Here is a 22,665-nt window from a genome sequence, read left to right on the forward strand (position 1 = left end):
TGTACCAGTCTAACATGTCCTGTACCAGTCTAACATGTCCTGTACCAGTCTAACATGTCCTGTACCAGTCTAACATACTTCTCTGCCACTCCAGACTCCACAACTCCTCCTTCGTCATCCTGTCATATGGTTTTTTCAACAACTAGTTTAATATTTTGGATTCCTGTTAATTTTAAAATTAATTTTGAAGATTATTTTACTCACGTCTGAAGTTTTAAATGGACCCAGTTATTTAAGAGAATTTCACAACTTTTATAGTTTAATATAGCTACCATTTATTTATACAGGTAGTCTCACTGAGTCACGAAAACTCATTTTCAAGAGAGACCCGTTTGGGAGCAGATGGTGGGGGTTAAGAGCCTTGCTCATGGGCCCAGAGTGGGGTCAATGGGAGTGGAGGTAGGTGTGGGCGTTTCACCTTTTCCACATGCATTTTGATCCGGTCCGGGAAGTTGAACCAGCGACCTTCTGATCAAAGGCCCATCTTCTCTAACCTCTGCGCCACCACTCTCAGATAACCCTAAAAAGATCCTCCAAGCCAGAGACTGAGGGCTAATTGAAAGTACAGAGAGGATCAGGCTTTTAAAGTGGCAGCTCCCAGACCCTGGAACAACCTGCCCCTTTAAAGCACACTTTTTTTTTTTTTTTTACAGTGGCTTTTATTTGAGTCTAGGGCTGCAACAACAAATCGATAAAATTGATAAAAATCGGTGAGTAAAAGTGTTAGTAACAAATTTCATTATTGATTTGTTGTGTCACGTGATTATTCGTTTCTCACGGCACTGCAGAGCCGTTTTGTTCACCTGCAGTTCATTGTCAATGCTGACTGACTGAATAAAGTAAAAAAAAAAAAAACTCTGCAGCGCGAGCTGAACAGAGCGAGGGGGGAGGCAGAAGCAGAGCAGAGTCGGTGTTCTCAAAGGAAATTAAATACATTTTACAAATGATCGACACATAGTGTTCGACCCAAGTCCTCCAAAGTGTGGGAGCTCTTCACAAAGATAAAAATTGAGAAACATGCAGCTTTGAAAAGTGACGACACGACATGGGAGAACCACGGAGATAAACGTATACATGTCGGAGTCACGAGGAGGAGGAAGGAGCTGCAGCTGATACAACTCTTCATGTGTTGCAGATGAGTCTCTACAATTTAACACTTTGTTCTGTTTCCAAGAGAGAAAACGTAACGTCAGTCTCTCTGGTAGATGAAGCTGCTGTTTGTTTGTTTGTTTATCTGATTAATGACGGTGATTTAATTTAATTGGTACAATCAGTGTTTAAATGGGATTTATAAATAAATCTAACACAAAGATAATAATTTAATGATTAGCTTCAACTTTTAATTTGCTGCCAAAGTCTGAAGACACTGCAGGTATGGCAGGATGAATTGCATTTAAACAGGAATTAAAGTAATTTATTACATCTACTCAAATGTGTGTAATTAAGTATTTTATATATATGTGTGTGTGTTTAATTGCTCTTTGGGCTACTTATTTGCTTGAACCTAACACTGTAAGTGAAACAAGGCATTTCTTGAGTTGCTCTAAATTATAATATAAAACATATTTACTGTCTCATTCCAGAAAACAACAACAAACAACAACATCCTTCATGATGGACAGACATCATGGACACCACAGCAGCAGCTGTCTTCACTGAAACATCCTGAACATGATCGTCACTGACATGAGGCCTCTGTCGATGGTTGAAGACGAAGGCTTCACTACAATAATCCACACTTTTAATCCAGGTTACAATAATCCACACTTTTAATCCAGGTTACAATAATCCACACTTTTAATCCAGGTTACACTCTTCCCTCAAGGACACATTTTACAAAGTAACTACATGTTGTGCAGGTATAAAGATACATTTGTATATATTTTTGTGTATATTTATTTTAAGTCATTTGACTAACTTTTATTTTTTATTATTCAATATTTTACTAACACAATAGTCAAAAAGCAACCTGTTTTTGTGTGAATTGCTGTGTCAGTCAAATGTTCAATTTTAGAATAAAGGGGTGGGAATTAAATTATTTTATTTGCCGATCTATCGATTAATCGGAAATAATCGGCCGATGAATCGATTATTGAAATAATGGTTAGTTGCAGCCCTAGTTTGAGTCCCATCAGGTCTTGTTTCTTTGTTTTACCTTTTTTTTAATTTTATTTCTTTTACTGTGTAGTTAAAATCTTGAACAAGGTACCCTTTAATTTGAGATCAAGTAGTAATGGTCATCTAACCATTCAAACTGCTTGCAGTTTTTCTCATGGGTGCTCCCGTCTTCACGGTAGAACAATGGCTGATTCTGCACGTGCACACACTTCTCTTAAGTTTTTCTTTTGGCTGCAACTCCCGCTGATGATAGAAATCTTTCCATTTATCTACTTCAAGAGGGAAAAGCAATGTAAGCCCGCATTGAACACCACGGCTTATACAATGCTGCTGACACCATCTCCTCTGTGGTCCACACTGCTCTCCCCCACCTGCAGCAGAAGAACTCCTACTATGTCCATATGCTCTTTGTGGACTTCACATCTGTCTTCAACACCATGATCCCCAAAACCCTGATGGACAAACTACTCACACTAGGACTAAGCCCTCCATTTGCAATTGGGTACTAGACTTCTTAACAAACAGACCACAGTTAGTGAGGATCCACAACTTCTCCTCCTCCACCATAACCCTCAGCACTGGCTCTCCTCAGGGATGTGTGTTGAGCCCCCTCCTGTTTACTCTGCTCACATATGATTGTGCAGCTACCCATCCAGGCTGTCACATTGTAAAGTTTGCAGATGATACAGCGGTGGTGGGATGCATCACAAACAATGATGAGTCCAGCTACAGGCAGGAGGTGGAACACCTGGAGAGCTGGTGCAAAGAGAATAACCTTCAAGTCAACGTGAAGAAGATGAAGGAGATGATTGTGAACTTCAGAAGGAACAAAAACATCTACACCCCCCTGAACATAAGAGGATCTGCGGTGGAAGTGGTCTCCAGCTACAAGTACTTGGGTGTACACCTGAACAACAACCTCAGCTGGAGCAACAACACCACCAGCCTGATGAAGAAAGCTCATCAGAGACTCTACTTCCTCAGGCGGCTGAGACGAGCTGGTCTGGAAGCTCAGTCCTCACCTCCTTCTACAGGTGTGCAGTGGAGAGCATCCTGTGCTCCAGCATCAACGTGTGGCATGGAGGCTGCACAGCTGCAGAAAGAAAAGCTTTGCAGAGAGTGGTGAAGGCTGCACAGAAGATGTTGGAGTCAGTCTCCCCACCATCACAGACATCTACATCTCCAAATGCAGGAAGAGGGCCACCTGCATCATGAAGGACCTCACTCACCCAGCACACACACTTTTTGTCCCGCTCCCCTCAGGAAGGAGGTTGAGGAGCATTAAGTGTAGAACCACTAGACTGAGGAACAGTTTCTACCCTGAGGCTGTTAGACTCATGAATCTCTAACTAGAATAATCACATCATGTTGCTGCTGATCTGTTTCATGTTGCTGCTGATCTGTTTCAATGTTGCTGCTGATCTGTTTCAATGTTGCTGCTGATCTGTTTCAATGTTGCTGCTGATCTGTTTCATGTTGCTGCTGATCTGTTTCAATGTTGCTGCTGATCTGTTTCAATGTTGCTGCTGATCTGTTTCAATGTTGCTGCTGATTTGTTTCAATGTTGCTGCTGATCTGTTTCAATGTTGATGTGTTCATGTGTGCTCATCTGCTCACAGACTCATGTTCATGTTTGTGCTGATGTTCAATGTTTTATGTTATGAGTGCTTAGTGTATATTTAGTTGATGTTTTTCTTAGTTCATATCTTAGATGTTATTACTGTTTTTCTTATACATTTTATTGTTGGATGTAACTGGGACCTTGTGTACATAGTTTTGTTCCACCACATGTACCACATGGGGTGCGAATGACAAATAAAGAACCTTGAATCCTTGAATAATTTACGGCCTAACGAGTTTCATGCGGCCAAAACATTTAGCCTCGTCACATCCGGGCGCTCACACAGCGGCCTAATACACGTCTCTCTTGGGGGGTGGGTCCTCATGACTCAACGAGACTAAATGCATAAATTAAAAAAATAAATAAATAAAATAAAATCTGACCAATTAAATTACTGAACAACTCACAGTGGGTGGGTGGGGGGGGCAAACTTGGTTTCCCTGTCCCTGTTGTGGGGAGGGGAGATGTAATGGCACAACTAAGTATTTGCAGCCACTCGACATCAGTGTGACTCGTGCTTCAAGTCAAATGGTTCTTGTTGGCGGTGCTTTGGGTCATTGCTCTGCTGCAGGATAAAATTCCTCCCGATTAGTTTGGAGACATTTCTCCCTAAACTGGCAGAAAAAAACCTGTTCCTGTACACTTCAGAATTCATTCTGCTGCTGTCATCATCAGTTACATCATCAATAAATATTAATGAGCCTGTTCCAGAAGCAGCCATGCATGCCCAAGCCATGACATCACCTCCACCATGCTTCACAGATGAGCTTGAGTGCTTTGGAGCATACGCAGTTCCTTTCTTTCTCCATACTTTGGCCTTTCCATCACTTCAGTAGAGACTGATCTTGGTCTCATCAGTTCATAAGATTGTGTTCCAAAACTTTTGTGGCTCATCTCTGTACTTCTTTGTAAATTTCAATCGGGCCTTCTGATTCTTACTACTGATGAGTCTTTGGCTATGGCCTCTATATTTCTGCTCTCTGAGTCTTCTTCGAACAGTGGATGATGATACCTTCATCCCTGCACTGTGGAGATCGTTGGTGATGTCACTTACTGATATTTCAGGGTTTTTCTTCACAGCTCTCTCAATACTTCTGTCATCAACTACTGTTGTTTTCCTTGGCCGACCTGCTCGACGTCTGCTGCTCAGTACACCAGTAGATTTTTTTCTTGTTCAGGACATTCCAAATTGTTGTGCTTGCTATGCCCAATGTTTGTCCAATGGCTCCGGTTGATTTTCCTTCTTTTCTCAGCTTCAGAATGGCTTCCTGTTCTCCCATAGACAGCTTCTGGTCTTCATGTTGGTGTATGAACTTCAACAAGAAATACCTACTTCACAGGTTTAAACACAGGCCAACAAGTAGACTAGTTGTGCAGAGCTATTTAATGTTTGAACAACCAACGTTAAAGGCAACACCTGGGCAACAAGAAACATCTGTCAGTCACGTGTTCCAGTAGTTTAAAATGGGTGGGTTCAAACTAAGGGTGGCATGTCCTGAGTTGTGTAACATCTACCAGGAAATAAAAGCTGACATTCTGAGCTCTTGTCTCATGCTCATCTTTTGATCTTAAATCCAAATGTTGTCAGTGTAGAACAAAAACAAAGGAATTGTCCTTGCTGTTCCAATACTTTTGGAGGGGACTGAATGTACAAATTATTATTTTTTTAAGTGGGCGTGGCCAATATTCGGGTGTGCTCGATAGTCTGGAAATTACGGTACTTGTTCCAGTATAGTTTCTTACCTTGGCGGTCATGAGGGAGACTGCTTTGGGGTCTGGTAAGGTGCTGGGGATGCTGCTACATAGCTGCCACATGAACCTGAAAACGTGTCCAGGTAAGTTATGAAACAATGAAGGTGCGAGTCACTGTTTTAAATTCAAGCTGGGCTTCATCCCATCAGACACAAAAACTCCCATACTCACCCAAAATAAGTGTGTTCAAATATGTTTTTGTCTTGTAGAAACTGCATGTTGTCATGCCAAATCCACTGAAACAGACAAATGGGGATATTTCACATGCTAAGGCGTGCCAACTTTGGGCCAAAGGAAAAAAAAAGACCCTCAATACCTCAAGCAGATCAGGAGAGACATCAAAAGTGAAGTCCTTCTCATTCTCCTCCTCCAGCTCCACTCTCTTGTAGAAGAGCATGTAGGCACTGTGTGTCTGCAGGTCCATCAACATGTCAGTGCTCCCATCTCAACCCACAAAGTGCCTTAAAAACTAAAATGTTCTGGAAATTCTCCTCACCTTCTCAAAGGAGAAGTCCATGAACTTGTCCGTGACGGAGTCATACGTTTTGGTCTAAAAAATAAATACAAAGTTACGTTTGAAAGATGGAAAAGAGCATGTTTTATGCGCCTGCAGCTCATACCGTCATCTCTCCACCAAAACACTCGGAGGCGAGCTGTGCCGAGTCGAAGGGTTTCACCTCTGCGTCGTTGAACAGATACCTGCAGGTTTTACACACAGCTTCACGTCAGAGAGCTGAAGAGGAACCTGAAGACTCACGATGTGCAGGAGCCCTGAAAGCTGCTCGGTGCTACAGGCCAACATGTCTGCTCTCACCACTTGTTGTTCTTGTAAGCGTGGGGGTTGACGATGTCCCTGATGAAGCTGTAGTAATGGCCGCCATCTGCTGTGCCCGTGTGAACGGTGACGCCGATGAGGTCGTATTCATAGCTCCCAGTGATGGTCACTTCTTCTTCACGAAAACCTAAAGCCAGAGGCCGATTACTCCAATGACCAACTGTAGGCATTTTCTTCACCATGAAAGCAGGACTTGTTCAGAAAGATCACAGCTGAATGTTAGGCTGATGAGACTAACCCTCTTTGCGCTCTACTTTGCCCATGAGGAAGTCCTCGGTGTACGGCGTCATGTCGAGGCGCAGGGGGAAGGAGAAGTGAGTGTTCACCTTCTCCTTCATCATGGTCACCATGTTGAAGGTGTACCTCATGGTGTTGAAGCTCAGGATGCGCGGCAGTTTCTTGAAACAAGCTCTGTGTAAAGATGATGATCCATTAGGCTGATGTCACAGGAGGTTCTTGTTTTCAGTCGTTTTTTATTTCAACAGTTTGGATTTGTTCCCACCTTTTCTCTGCTCGGACCTTCTTGCCGCACTGTGAACACGTGTACATATTGTCACCCTCCAGAGTGTCTTTGATGGTCACCTCGTCCAGAGATTCCTGAAGAAACAATAAAAACAGGATGTGACCCTGACAAGTGGCCTTCATTTGGACTCTGCTGAAGATTGGCGGGTCTCATACATAGATGTTTTTCATATCTGCCACTTGACACCTGACCGTGTAAAACTCCTCTGCAGTCTGACTGACATGGTCACAATCCTGAAGAAAACACAAAACACAGATTTAGTTACAGTTAACTGGTTGATAAAACAGAGCTCAGTTTTTATTTTACCTTCTTCACTTTTATGAAGTTTGAAAAACACAAGCTGTTACCAAAAGAGTTTAACAAAAGTCAGTGGTACTTATTTAATAAATATTTACCGGTACTATGTGACTTCCGGTCACATGACCTCGATAAGGATTGTGGGTAACATTACCAGTGTAGTTTTAAATGATTTCAGTTACGTTGGTGTTTATCACTGTTCTGACCAGTGAACTGGTACTGTATTATGCTTAGGTAGTTCTGGTATTCATTCTGTAGTTTGAATGGTTTTAACCACGAGTCAGACAGTGAAGCATCATGAAGACCTGTGACGATCACGCCGTCTGCATGCGTGTTGAAAGCAACCCATAGTCTATGAAACGCCCTCCAGTGGTTGATTCTTAAACTGCAACAGGAGCTGCTCATAGTGCCAGGAGCTTTTGCACAGATTCTGATAATGAAACGTGGACACAGGTGGCTTAAACACTGGCGTGTCTTGTTTATGTACAGAACTGTTTTTTTATTTAGTGTGGCTTACAGTCGAGTGTTTTCTATAGATTACTATAGATAATTATGGTACACCTTAAACCAACAACAGAGAGCAGATAACAAGCGGTACACCGATGTCTCCCGTCACTAAAGGATTTGAATCGCAAATGTTTGTAATTTTGCGACACGGTGGAGAAGTCGGTAGAGTTGTTGCCTCTCAGCGAGAGGGGCGTTGGTTCAAATCCCGGCCGGGGTGGAGTTTGCATGTTCTCTCTGTGCATGTGTGGGTTTTCTCCAGGTACTCCGGTTTCCTCCCACAGACCAAAAACATGCATGTAAGGCTGATGGTAACTCTAAATTGTCCCGAGGTGAGAGAGACAGTGAATGGTCGTTTGTCTCGTTTGTTCTGCTGGAAGCAATATGTGCTGCTGCATCATGGGCTTCCCCAAGCACTTTTACCAGATTTTATAGAGTTAACGTGGCCACCCCTCATCCCCTGGGCCAGGTTCTCCTACAAGAGTCCTCTGGGCCTCCTCAGTGAGGTGGGTGTTTAGGATTCTTTGTGACATTGTTGGTATTAGTAATTCAGTGCTTTCAGCACCATCCTCTGGCGGTCAGGAGGGATGAAATAGAATGAAAGTTACGTATGTAACTATGGTTCTAAAAATCCCAGATGACTGCCAGAGCTTCTCTGTCACTCGGAATCTTTGCATTCCACAAGAAGATTCTGTAGGAGCAGAACTGCGGATGACGTCGGGCTATATATCCTCTGATTGGTAATCCGTGTCACACCTGTGACTCCGTTGGTATTATTACTCGAACAGCGCATGCGCGAAGGCAGCATTCAGTAATTTCAGCACCGCACTCTGGCGGTCATCCGGGATACATAGAACCGTAGTTACATACGTAACTTTTGTTTGTTACTTTAAAAAAACTCAATAAAAACTCAATAAACACCAGTTAAATTACAGCACCATAGAAAAGTAAGCACTCTCATTACGGGGGTAGCAGCCTAAGTAGGGAGGCCCAGACTTCCCTCTCCCCAGCCACTTAGTCCAGCTCCTCCCGGGGACTCTCAAGGCCTTCCCAGGCCAGCCAAGAAACATAGTCCCTCCAGCATGTCCTGGGTCTTCCTCTGGGTCTCCTCCCGGTGGGACGTGTCCAGAACACCTCACCAGGGAGGCGTCCAGGAGGCATCCTAACCAGATGCCCGAGCCACCTCAACTGGCTCCTCTCGATGTGGAGAAGCAGCGGCTCTACTCTGAGTCCCTCCCGGATGATCGAGTTTCTCACCCTGTCTCTAAGGGAGAGCCCAGACACCCTGCGGAGAAAACTCATTTCAGCCGCTTGTATCCGAGATCTCGTTCTTTCGGTCACAACCCAAAGCTCATGAACATAGATGAGGGTAGGAACGTAGATCGATCGGTAAATTGAGAGCTTCGCCTTTTGACTCAGCTCTCTCTTCACCACGACAGCCCTGTACAGTGCCCGCTTCACTGCAGGCACTGCACCTATCCGCCTATCGATCTCACGCTCCATTTTTCCCTCATTCGTGAACAAGACCCCAAGATACTTGAACTCCTCCACTTGGGGCAGGACCTCCTCCCTGACCCGGAGAGGGCACTCTACCCTTTTCCGGCTCAAGACCATGGCCTCGGATTTGGAGGAACTGCTCTTCATCCCGGCCGTGTCGCACTCAGCTGCGAACCGCTCCGCGAAAGCTGTAGATCATGATCTGATGAAGCCAATAGGACCACATCATCTGCAAAAAGCTGAGACGCAATCCTAAAGCCACCAAAACAGATCCCCTCAACACCTTGGCTGCACCTAGAAATTCTGTGTATAAAAGTTATGAACAGAATCGGTAACAAAGGGCAACTTGGCGGAGTCCAACTCTCAATGGGAACAAGCCCAACTTACTGCCGGCAATGCGGACCAGGCTCTGACACCGGTCATACAGGGACCTAACAGCCCGTATCAAAGGGCCTGGTACCCCATACGCCCAGAGTACCCCCCATAGGCTTCCCCGAGGGACGCGGTCGAACGCCTTCTCCAAGTCCACAAAGCACATGTAGACTGGTTGGGCAAACTCCCACGCACCCTCCAGGACCCTGCTGAGAGTGTAGAGCTGGTCCAGTGTTCCACGACCAGGAGGAAAACCGCTGCAGGACAACATCTTGAAATCAGTTACAAAAAGGGTAAAGAAAATGTGATAGCTGACACATTGTCTTGAGCTGTGTAAATTTTTGTTGTTTTGTTGTTTCTGTAAATGGACTAAAGTAATTAAACATTTTGGATGTTTGATTTTTTTAAGAGGGAGGGTGTTATGACTGCTGTCGTAAGTTGTATGTGTGTGAGTGTGAAAAACCCTAATTGTGCCAATTAGTGTCCAGGTGTGCGGCTGGAGGAAGACACTGCTGAATGGAGCTGTGATCGGCTGCCTGCCTGGAGGTGCTGCATAAGAGGAGCTGAGTTGGAGATGACGTTGGGTTTTCATCTACTCTGCATGTCCCAACCAGCCACAGCTGACCTGCTGTTCATCATTTTATCAATTAACATAGTTTTGTAAGGAGTTCTTGTAGGAGTGAGCTGCCATTTTAGTTAAGAGCTTTTTCCCCTGGTTTTGTTAGTTTAGGTCAGGTAAGAGACCTGTATGTTGGTTACTTTTGATTTGTTAGGTAAGTGACAAAAATAAAAATAAAAGTAGTTTGTTTAGTTTATTATTTTTGGCCTGAGGCTCACCCTGAAGTCTGGTAAGACTCCTCTGTAAATATATCATCATTCATTCACCTTGTAAATAAACACTGTTAACCTTTTCATTTGACTCTGTGGCTGCTTGAGGTGTGCAGAGGGTGGAAACGCCCACCCCCAATTACAACCTGGTGCAGCGAGCCTTTTGCTGGTTGTAACACTTCAGTCGATCCAAAATGCTGCTTCCAGAATCTTAACTGGAGTTACTGGGAGAGATCATATCTCTCCAGTTTTAGCTTCTCTCCATTGGCTCCCTGTCAAATCCAGAATAGAATTCAAAATCTTACTTCTAACCTACAAAGCTCTCAACAACCTAGCTCCATCTTATATTACAGATCTTATTGTTCCATATTTTCCTAACAGAACACTTCACTCTCAGACTGCAGGTTTACTTGTGGTTCCTAGAGTTTCCAAAAACAGAATGGGAGGCAGATCTTTCAGTTCTCAGGCTCCTCTCTTGTAGAACCAACTTCCAGTTTCTGTCCGTGAGGCTGACACATTATCCAGTTTTAAGACTGGGATTAAGACTTTCCTTTTTGATAAATCCTATAGTTAGGGTCAGCTTGGGTTTCCTGAGCTGTCCTTTAGTTATAGGCTTAGACTGCTGGAGGACAAACTGACCACATTTCCTCACTCTGCTGCTGTCTGTAGCGCTCTACTCTACTTGTTTTTATTTGTAATTATTTATGTCCTTGACATGTTTATTTGTCTTTCTTCCAACAGAAAGTTCACCTGGACCTGATATTCTGTTTGTCTCTCCTTCCTGTCCTCTCAACCAGCCTGTCAAAGCAGATGGTCTCTTGTCCTGAGCTGGTTCTGCTGGAGGTTTCTTCCTGTTAAAGGGAGTTTTTCTTTCCACTGTCTCCACTGTGCTTGCTCAGGATGGGAGACTGCAACGAAGCCAAGATTCAACTTGTCTGCTGGATTCCTTAGATAGAGAACTTTACTAACTGGCTTTTATGTGAATGTTCCTGTAAAGTCCCTGAGACAACTTTGTTGTCACTAGGGCTGCAACAACGAATCGATAAAAATCCATGATTAAAAGTGTTGGCAACGAATTTCATTATCAATTTTTTGTGTCACGCGATTATTCGTCTTTCACGGCGCTGCGGAGCCATTTTGGTCACCTGCAGTTCATTGTCAATGCTGACTGACTGAATAAAGTTTGGAAAAATAAAAAATAAAACTATGCAGCGCGAGTTGAACAGAGCGAGGGGGGAGATAGAAACAGAGCAGAGTCTGTTTTCAAAGGAAATTAATACATTTTACAAATGACAAACGCAGAGAAAACTGTTCGACCCAAGTCCTCCAAAGTGTGGGAGAACTTCACAAAGATAAAAACTGAGAAACATGCAGCTTTGAAAAGTGACGACACGACACGGGAGAATCACGGAGATAAAACGTAAACATGTCGGAGTCACGAGGAGGAGGAAGGAGCTGCAGCTGATACAACTCTTCATGTGTTGCAGGTGAGTCTCTACAATTTAACACATTGTTCGGTTTCCAAGAGAGAAAACGTAACGTCAGTCTGTCTGAAGATGAAGCTGCTTGTTTGTTTGTTTATTTGTTTGTTGATTAATGATGGTGATAGAGAACGTGTGTGTTACTTTTTATTTAATTTAATTGGTACAAGCAGAGTTTAAATGTGATTTATAAATAAATCTAACACAAAGATAATAATTTAATGTTTAAGCTTCAACTTTTAATTTGCTGGCAAAGTCTGAAGACACTGCAGGTATGGCAGGGTGAATTGCATTTAAACAGGAATTAAAGTAATTTATTACATCTACTCAAATGTGTGTAATTAAGTATTTTTATATATATATATGTGTGTGTGTGTGTGTGTGTGTGTAATTGCTCTTCAAGCTACTTTTGCCTGAACCTAACACTGTAAGTGAAACAAGGCATTTCTTGAGTTGCTGTAAATTATAATACATATTTACTCTCTCATTCCAGAAAACAACAACAACAACAACACTTCATGATGGACAGACATCATGGACACCACAGCAGCAGCTGTCTTCACTGAAACATCCTGAACATGATCTTCACTGACATGAGGCCTCTGTCCATGGTTGAAGACGAAGGCTTCACTACAATAATCCACACTTTTAATCCAGGTTACAATAATCCACACTTTTAATCCAGGTTACAATGATCCACACTTTTAATCCAGATTACAATAATCCACACTTTTAATCCAGGTTACACTCTTCCCTCAAGGACACATTTTACAAAGTAGCTACATATTGTGCAGGTATAAAGATACATTTGTATATATTTTTGTGTACATTTATTTTTTAAGCTATTTGACTTTTATTTTTTATTATTCAATATTTTACTAACAGAATAGTCAAGTAGCAACCTGTTTTTGTGCGAATTGCTATGTCAGTCAAATGTTCAATTTTGGAATAAAGGGGTGGAAATTAAAACATACATACTTTTTTTTTTTTGCTGATTCATCAATTAATAGGAAAATAATCGGCTGATTAATCGATTATTGAAATAGTCGTTAGTTGCAGCCCTAATTGTTGCTATATAAATAAATTGAATTGGGCAGGCCCTTAACTGGTGCGGTGTGGTCCAGAACTCATGAGAGTTGAGACAGTGGCAAAGATCCAATCGTAACAAGTCTCCAAACAACTAATCAATTAATTAACTAATTAATTAAAACTTTAAGCCAGTTAGGTCTTGTGTACTCACCAGAGAAACAACGTTGTTGGTGATGACGCCTCCAAACAAAGTCTTTACTGTGTTTTTCTGGAGAAACAAATAAAGACAACTTCAATAAATCATTAATGATGATTAAAATCTTTCTCCAATAATGAGATTTAAAGTTTAAGAAAATCAACGGCGCCAAACATGAAAGTTGATTTTGTGCAGATAAGAATGGCCCTGATTTACTTTTTTGTTGTTGTGCGTTGTAGAAACCGATCAGATAATCCTGAAGAGTATTTGTAACAATGAGATGAGTTTACCAGATCCTGGGACATCTCTTCTATCTTCGTGATGAGGTCGGTGAAAAACTCAGTCATGTCTTTCTGTTCGCCCGTGTTGAGAGGCTGTTTGTCCATCGTATAGGTTTTACAAAATGGTCGAGGGTTGTATGCCTTCCGCTCACTCTCCTGAACACAGAAAGAAATACCAAGAGCAGTGATGCCACCTCTGACATACAGCTGTACTGTGTACAGTTATATACAGTTAGCACAGATTATTATTCTCGGAGCATGTGGAGGGGCATTAAGTGCATAACAGATTATAAAGGAAGGAGCGAACAATGCCCCAAAGACCCATCTCTGCCTGATGCCCTCAACAAGTTCTATGCACGCTTTGAAGACCCAAACAGACCACCCAGCACCAGACTCACCTCACCACCGGATGAAGAGCATCTCAGCGTGACCTCAGCAGAAGTAAGGAGTACCTTCAGGAGGATTAATCCGCACAAAGCAACTGGCCCAGACAACATCCCCGGAAAAGTGTTGAAGGAATGTGCTGATCAGCTCTGTGAGGTGCTGGCAGACATCTTTAACACCTCACTTACCCTAGAGACAGGTCCCACCTGCCTGAAGACTCCCACCATCATCCCAGTCCCAAAAAGCTCTACAGTGACTGGTCTGAATGACTATTGGCCAGTGGCCCTCACCCCGATAGTCGCTAAATGCTTCAAAAAACTGGTCATGACTCGCATCAAAACAACCATCAACATCAACGAGGACCCTCATCAGTACGCATACCGTGAGAACCGATCAACAGAGGATGCCATCTCCTCTGTGGTCCACACTGCGCTCAACCACCTGGAGCAGAAAAACTCTTACGTCCGTATGCTCTTTGTGGACTTCACATCCGCCTTCAACACCATGATCCCCCAAACCCTGATGGACAAACTATCCACACTAGGACTAAGCCCCTCCATTCGCAACTGGGTACTAAACTTCTTAACAAACAGACCACAGTTAGTGAGGATCCACAACTTCTCCTCCTCCACCATAACTCTCAGCTCTGGCTCTCCTCAGGGATGTGTGTTGAGCCCCCTCCTGTTTACTCTGCTCACATATGATTGTGCAGCTACCCATCCAGACTGTCACATTGTAAAGTTTGCAGATGATACAGCGGTGGTGGGATGCATCACAAACAATGATGAGTCCAGCTACAGGCAGGAGGTGGAACACCTGGAGAGCTGGTGCAAAGAGAATAACCTTCACATCAATGTGAAGAAGACAAAGGAGATGATTGTGGACTTCAGAAGGAACAAACACACCTACACCCCCCTGGACATAAGAGGATCTGCGGTGGAAGTGGTCTCCAGCTACAAGTACTTGGGTGTACACATGAACAACAACCTCAGCTGGAGCAACAACACCACCAGCCTGATGAAGAAAGCTCATCAGAGACTCTACTTCCTCAGACGGCTGAGGCGAGCTGGTCTGGAAGCTCAGTCCTCACCTCCTTCTACAGGTGTGCAGTGGAGAGCATCCTGTGCTCCAGCATCAACGTGTGGCATGGAGGCTGCACAGCTGCAGAAAGAAAAGCTTTGCAGAGAGTGGTGAAGGCTGCACAGAAGATGTTGGAATCAGTCTCCCCACCATCACAGACATCTACACCTCCAGATGCAGGAAGAGGGCCACCTGCATCATGAAGGACCACACTCACCCAGCACACACACTTTTTGCCCCACTCCCCTCAGGAAGGAGGTTAAGGAGCATTAAGTGTAGAACCACTAGACTGAGGAACAGCTTCTACCCTGAGGCTGTTAGACTCATGAATCTCTAACCAGGAGAATCACTGTGAAAAATCACATCATGTTGCTGCTGATCCGTTTCATGCTGCTGCTGATGATCCGTTTCATGCTGCTGCTGATCCGTTTCATGTTGCTGCTGATCTATTTCAATGTTGCTGTGTTCATGCGTGCTCATCTGCTCACACAGACTCATGTTCATGCTGCTGCTGATCTATTTCAATGTTGATGTGTTCATGCGTGCTCATCTGCTCACACAGACTCATGTTCATGCTGCTGTTCGATGTAATGTTTTTATGCTGTCAGTGCTTAGTGTATATTTAGTTGATGTTTTTATTAGTTCATATCTTAGATCTTATTACTGATTTTATTTTACATTTTATTGTTGGATGTAACTGGGACCCAGCAGGGCTTCAGCAGAGCTAATCTAATTCCTCACCAAAACACTGAGTCAGAAGTATCAACACTCCCGGCTCTTTTCTCCTCCAACTGCTGCCTTTCATCTGTGTTGTCTTGTTTTCCACTGTCTATTGTCTGAGAGAAGAGTTTTGATGGTTTCAGGGAAAATATTCCCCATTTTTGACAAGAATCACACAAAGGAAGCTTGCTGTACAACATGAGGAATAGACTTGGATCCTGCGACCTCTGACATACACTGCACAAACTCTTCAGAGATAAAACTTACCATGAGATACGTGAACATCTTCTGCAGCTCCAGGAGAGTGGTCTTGTGTTTGATCTCTTCAGAGTACTGCACACACAGAAACACCCGCTGGATAAAGACCTGCTCTTTAGATTAAACGTGTTTACCTACTGACACCCTCTGAGTACATGCTGAGTTGTGGCCAATGACCTTAGCTGTGAAGACGGCCTGCCGGGCCTCAGGGATCATGTAGAGCTGCTGGATGGTGGAGGCCAAGTAGCAGGTTGCTCCCAGATTGGTCAGACCCACGAAGCGGCACTCAGCTCGGACATCATCGTGGGGCCAATAGTCCCACTTGTACGGAGCGTGAGAGGCTGATGGACAGCATCAAATGATAATTTAGTACTCATTGCCTGTTCTGTGCAATTTTACCTCAAATCATTCTTTCTGCTCTGTTAGGAAACTATTTTCTATTATCATTCTAGAACTTTTGGTGATGTTTTAGTGAACATTTAGTTACTGTGAGATCTGAGTCTCTCAAGCATCCGTGCCAACTGTGGGACAAGCTTAATGAGAGGCCGACTGGATTCACTGTAGCGAAGCTCAAACCGAGTCAGATCACTGTCTTTGCAGACTATTGACACAGATTCCTACACAACTGGTCTCTATTCTAAAACTGAATGAAAGTGAATCGTGTTCATTGAAAATGAACCAAACAGTAAGAAATTCAGCATCCTCACACTGCATGTGCTGGGACATGACCCAGTTGTGGAGCAGCCGGTAGTTCTCCACCGAGCCCTTCACCATCTCCACCAGCAGGTCGTAGGCAGCCGCCCGGGCAGAGTGGGACTTGCACTTGGGCTGCGTGCGGTCGGCCAGGCTTGGGAGGAGGAAGAGCAGGTTGTAGACGTCCCGCAGAAACTCCTGCCCCTCACGGGAGAACTTAAACGGAGGTTTGTGTTTGAGCACGCTGGTGGCGAGACGCAGGAGGCCAGTCAGCCCGTCATCCTCTATGATCCCGTCCTGCTGATCCAAGATCTCTCGACTACAAAGGAACAGACAAGAAACGCAGGATTACTCTACAACTCATCATTACTCACCAAGAAAGTTACACGGTAATGAATGTCTGACCTCCGGATGCAGTCGGCGAGGTGTCGAGCTAGAGCGTCGAGGTCCAGCAGGGTGGTCTGCATCGAGCCAGTCAGAGAGGGAGAGACCTTCTGTGAGTTCAAACAGACCAACACTAGCAGCAGTTCAAAACAGAAACATGGAGCACATGGCTCAACAAAGTCCATTTGAGAACTTTGCTACTCATCAGGAGAACGGCGTGTGGCGTTCCCACCTGGCAGGCATCTTTAACATGGATGTTGTCGATGAGTTTACAGAGCAGCCAGAAGTATTCCTTACAGCCGGTCCTCAACAAAGGCTCCTCTTCATAGTCCTCCATCTGCAAAACATCATGATGATTAGATTCCTGAGGAAGAGATGACACGTTACAGCTGCTGCAGACCCACTCGTCGTCACTTTTTATGTCCCAGTAGACATTACCATAATTGCCGGTGTAGAAGCTGCTACTTTTGTCTCACACTTTGTACCCCGCGGTTTATATGCAGGAGCGGCTTTTTTTCATCGTTTAAAAAATGTATATTTTTATATTTTATTTTGACAGGCTTCCTGCTTCTCAGCAGCTTCCTGACTAACATTTTATTTTGACAACTGGGCGCTCATATGGCTGCCCAGCCCCCCCCCTCCCCCCCGAATGTGAATGCCTCTGGTAACCACGTGCACCAAGCCTTTCGCTCAGGGTTTCAAATTTCCTACCCATAACTCCACCCACTCATCACACTCATGTGACCAGATGTCCAACATGAGATACTGTCATTGACCCATCCCCCAAGATAGACGTGCACGAGGCTGCCCGTTTACAGTAAACACAGTAAATGTTATGCACTCGCACTAAATTCTTCTGATCAGTTACTGTATTTTACACTTCATGCACAGAGCGTTCACTTGTTCAGCAATAATGGAAACGCACGGAGAATTTCTTATGATGCAGCTTTCAAGTGAAAAGCGATCGATCTGGAGGTCGAAGAAGGAAACAGCTTCTGCGTCGAAGAGATGATGGTCAGGAGACGCACAGCACTCAAGTCTGGCACGTGTTTCAATACATTCTTTCTGTGCGACATCTTTCTGTGCACGGTGAATGTGTGTTTAAATACCAGAATCTCACTTTCAACTCGCATCCAAACGCATGAAACGGACCGGAGGAGACAACGGGCGGGCGGGGGGCTCTTCCCCCTCCCCCGTCTTCTCCCGTGAGCGCCGCTGTGCAGAAATCACGTCACATTGATTTAGAAAGTACATTTAAAAACAGCAGCTGTTACCAAAAGTGTTGAACAATACAAATCAACTGTACTAATTTAATGAATATTTACAGTATTTTACCGGTACTATTTGACTTCCGGTCACATGACCTCGATAAGACTTCAGTGTAATATTTACCAGTAAATAATTTTTTTAATATTTTCAGTTACATAGGTGTTTGGCACCGCTCTGTCCAGATTGTGCTTCGATAGTTCTCGTGTTCATTCTGTAGGTTGAAGCGAAGCTTCATGAAGACTTCTGACGATCGTACAGTCCGAGCGTGTTGAAAGCTCGCTGTATTTGTGAAACGCCCTCCGGTGGCTGATTCTTGTACTACAAGAAGAAAGCTGCACATTATACCGGAACTGGCTGGGCACAGATCCTGATGATTAACGGTGGATGACTGTGGCTTAATAACCAGAGTGTCTTATTTTATGTACAAAATTATGATTTATCTTATATTTAGTATGTGCGACTTACAGTAGGTGAGTTCTACAGCACAAGAATTACAGTAATTCTACTGCAGGGACAACGTCTCATGGATGCATACTGGATTCAGTCTAGCAAAGCTCAAACTGAGTCCCATCATTATCCTGACTGACAGCTTGCAAACATGCATTTATCTTGAAAAAGGTCAGCGTGAGCGTGTGGGGTGTGAGACCCACCCTCAGAGGTTTGAGGGCCTGAGCGTCAGGCAGGAACTTGAGCAGTGTGGAGGCGGCAAGCAGCAAGAAGGACCTGTTGATGGCGTCTCCACCCTCCAGCCCAGAGAGAGAAAGCTTGTAGAGGCTGTTGCACGCCTCGTGCCTCACCGCTGGCTGAAACAAGACCATGAACAAAAACAGATTCATGTTCCAGTTCACACACGACTCTGGTGGAACAGTCAACAGATGTTTCGCCTTTTTTAAGACTTTGTTTTCAGGTCAAGAACATAAAATAATAAAATACAGGCTCAATGGCATTATAGACATGTGTTCACTGAAGTGGATTAGCTGTGGCGACCATCTTGACTTGAAATAACTCCAGAAGGTAACCAGTTGGCAGTAGAAAGTAATGAGCTGTCCATCACTGAATACAACAAATTACTTTATTAATCTCAACACCGCCACAGGTTTAAACTCAGGGCGCTTGGTTGAACTGGGAGCTGTAGGTGTTGGGAACGGCTCACCTCAGGTACTAGCAGGGTGAGTTTCTTCAGCCAGTCGTGGAGGTGGTCACTGTCAGCCAGGCTGGACTTCACTGTGGACGAGCAGTGAGCCCAGCTCACCAGCAGCCACATGGAGTAGTGCGTCACTGCAGGGAAACAAACCTCACTGTTAACGTGCAGACTCACCCGACACAACCAGGACTCTTTCTGCTTTACAGAGTGCTTCTGGGTATTAAACCTTTTTGAAGTTCTCACCTTCATGCCGAGACTTATGATCGGACTGAGCCTTTAGAACTCTGCAAAACCAAAATAAAAAACATGTAAACGATAAAAAGAAAAAAACAAATCTGTGTGTCCTGTTCAGCACACCTGTGCGTGAGGTTGTCGTAGGTGTAGGCCACGTTGATGAGCCGCTGGATCAAGTTGGTGCCCTGGACAAGGCCGAGGAACACCTGTGAAGACACATGGAGACGCTTCAGATCTGCCGACGGTGACTCTTTTTAATCGATGAGCTTATTTACCTCCGTCAGGCGAGGGATGTGCAAACCCTTCCCGTGTTCCACGGTGGATTTGCGAGACTTGCCGGGCCAAGCCCGTTTGCGTTGGCTGTCTGTGAGGCCAGACCAGGAGAAGACATCGTGGTAGGCCAGGTCCAGATCTGCAGGGTCCACAGCAAACTGGCAGATCAGCTTCAGCAGGCACGCTAGGCAGTCCAGCTGCCACTACAGAGAAAAACAAGATGATGATCAGAAAACAACTGAAAGTTGACGAAATGTAGTCCCCAACGCAGTCGGTGAGGATGGCAGGGTTTATCTTTATTCAATTCAATTCAATTCAATTCAAAACTACTTCATTAATCCCAGAGGGAGATTATATGTTGGGTAACTCATCATCCTGGTTTCATTAAAGAGTTATTCTAGATGCTGATGCTGTGGGCAGGAAGGATCTCTTGTAGCTTCTGTCCTGCAGCAGATCTGAAGAAGCCTCTGACTGAAGACACTCTGTTGTTGTATGACAGTCTGATGAAGAGGATGCTGAGGGCTGTCTATAATGTTCTTCATTCATTCAATGTTCTTTAAATAGTTGGCATGAACATTTTACCAGAACTTTAAGGTGAATCTAACTCCAACTATTCATGCCAGACTGGAGCCTGACACATTTAATTTTTATAACTTCTTTTTTAATTCAGCCTTGGCAAAAGTAAGTCGTCTGAAAAAATAAAATAAATCTGTACGCCCACACAACTAACATTTGATCCTACAAAATGAGACGGACGAGTAAAAGTGTGAAGGTTTCTGATGGGCTCTCACCACAGTCCAAGGCTCCTCATCTCTGGGTTCCAGGATGCCCGAGTTAAAGATTTCCAGGAGCAGCTGCAGACCTCCAGATGAAACAAACTGAGGAGAATTTTTTATTCAACACGTCAAAAGAAAATAGTTAATCCTGCATCCTGCTGCTGTGTTTTCAGCAGTGTGCTGTGATGTACCTTGCAGCTCCAGCTGTTCTTGCTGTTTTCGATCTGATCCTCACTGGAGTCGTCAGAGTCCGGGTACAGATCACTGTAGCTGCCCTGGAAACACATTTCAAAGGATTACCGGTAAACACAAAGAGAAACAAGATCCAAGTTATCCACACGAAACACACACACACATATACTTTAAAAATGTTTTACAGAAACGTTCAGGTTTGTTCTGCCATGTTTCTCAACAACTAACAACTGAAAGAAAAAAATATATATTTAAAAACCGTGAAGCACAGTTAAAAGTTTAGGGAAATTGAAAGTAACGTATGCAACCACGGTGCTATGAATCCAGGATGACCGCCACAGGGCGGGGCTGAAAGAACTGAATGTTCAAGTTCAAGGTTCTTTAGTGTCATTCACATCGCATGTGGTACATGAGGTGGAACGAAATTGTGTACACAGGGTCCCAGTTACACCCAACAATAGCAAAAATATAAAGTGTAAGAAACAGTACTAAGGATCAAAGATATAAACTAAGAAATACGCTAAACACTTAATAGTGCAAAACAGTACGCCGAACATCAGCACGAACATGAGTCTGAGGATGAGTACAAATGAATACAGCAGCATGAAATAAATCAGCAGCGTGAGATCAGCAGCTTGGGTAATCAGCAGCACATAACAATCAAAGTGGCATTACAGTGATTTTTCCCTCACAGTGATTATTCTGGTCAGAGATTCATGAGTCTATCAGCCTCATGGTAGAAGCTGTTCCTCAGTCTAGTGGTTCTACACTTAATGCTCCTCAACCTCCTTCCTGAGGGGAGTGGGGCAAAAAGTGTGTGTGCTGGGTGAGTGTGGTCCTTCATGATGCAGGGTACCCTCTTCCTGCATCTGGAGTGTAGATGTCTGTGATGGTGGGGAGACTGACTCCAATGGCTGTTGGAATGTTCCCTTTGTGCATGCGCTGTTCGAGTAGTAATACCAACAGAGTCACAGCTGTGATGTATCGGATGATCAATCAGAGGCTATATAGCCTGACGTCATCCGAGGCCCTGTTCGTATAGAATCTTCTCACAGAATGCAAGGATTCTGAGTGACAGAGAATCTCTGGCGGTCATCTGGGATTCATAGAACCATAGTTACATATATAACTTGCGTTCTATTTCATCCCTACTGACCGCCAGAGGGCGGTGCTGAAAGCACTGAATGACTAATACCAGCGATGTCACAAAGAATCACATACCTCACTGAGGGGGCCCAGAGGACCCTTGCAGAAGAACCTGGCCCAGAGGATGAAGGGTGGCCACATTAACATTGCAAAAGCTAGTGAACGTGTTCAGGAAGCTCATGATGCAGCAGCACCTATTGCTTCCAGCGGAACCCCTCCCTCTCAAAGCTGCCCAGGAAGCGGAGACGCTCCTGGTAGTGTGCCTTCACATCGACCAGCAAGGAGCAGCGTCCTGCAGTGTAGGTGTGGTAGATGATACCCACAATTCAATGGAAGAGACGCTGCTTGGAAAGAGGACAACCTAACCTAGGTCCTCCATAATACAAGAACAGCTGGTCTGAGCATGTTACAGCGGCAATAGACGCAATGTACATGTATATACCTCCAGTGCCCTCACTGGGCGCAATAACCCAGACCTACCATCAGTCCCTCCTGACGTAAACTGAAATCATGACAATCTCAGTGGTTAGTTACAATGAGAATGAGATAACAGTTTAGGTACAAATGTTGTTTGGCCACAAGGTAACACCAGAGCAGGTGTGGGCGATATGGTTCAAATATAATGTCGTGATATTTCAGAGCATTCTGACAATAACGATAAATTTTGTGATATTTAAAAAAAAAAAAAGAAATCATAGTTATTTATTTGACAAAATTAACTTAACATGTTGTTTTGCAGTATTATATAAAATAAAATAAAAACCAAGGGGTAATTTTA

At 44.1% G+C, this 22,665-nt stretch overlaps 1 protein-coding gene across 1 annotated transcript in view; it reads right to left on the minus strand.

The window, feature by feature from the left end:
* usp34 (ubiquitin specific peptidase 34) overlaps positions 1-22,665 on the minus strand; it is a gene marked incomplete in the record, with an annotated part of 140,740 nt that overhangs the window by 30,270 nt on the left and 87,805 nt on the right. Inside the window, 23 exon segments of the mRNA XM_037689997.1 lie at positions 5,483-5,558; positions 5,663-5,727; positions 5,808-5,903; positions 5,988-6,041; positions 6,112-6,190; positions 6,306-6,453; positions 6,565-6,737; positions 6,829-6,923; positions 7,005-7,082; positions 13,069-13,125; positions 13,344-13,490; positions 15,786-15,851; positions 15,954-16,117; positions 16,484-16,788; positions 16,875-16,963; positions 17,086-17,190; positions 18,773-18,925; positions 19,276-19,400; positions 19,510-19,550; positions 19,624-19,706; positions 19,776-19,976; positions 20,565-20,651; positions 20,741-20,824. Of these exon segments, the coding sequence (XP_037545925.1) occupies positions 5,483-5,558; positions 5,663-5,727; positions 5,808-5,903; positions 5,988-6,041; positions 6,112-6,190; positions 6,306-6,453; positions 6,565-6,737; positions 6,829-6,923; positions 7,005-7,082; positions 13,069-13,125; positions 13,344-13,490; positions 15,786-15,851; positions 15,954-16,117; positions 16,484-16,788; positions 16,875-16,963; positions 17,086-17,190; positions 18,773-18,925; positions 19,276-19,400; positions 19,510-19,550; positions 19,624-19,706; positions 19,776-19,976; positions 20,565-20,651; positions 20,741-20,824 (2,571 nt within the window).

The sequence above is a fragment of the Nematolebias whitei genome, chromosome 16, assembly GCF_014905685.2.
Source record: "Nematolebias whitei isolate Nwh7 chromosome 16, NemWhi1, whole genome shotgun sequence".
Lineage (NCBI taxonomy): Eukaryota > Metazoa > Chordata > Actinopteri > Cyprinodontiformes > Rivulidae > Nematolebias > Nematolebias whitei.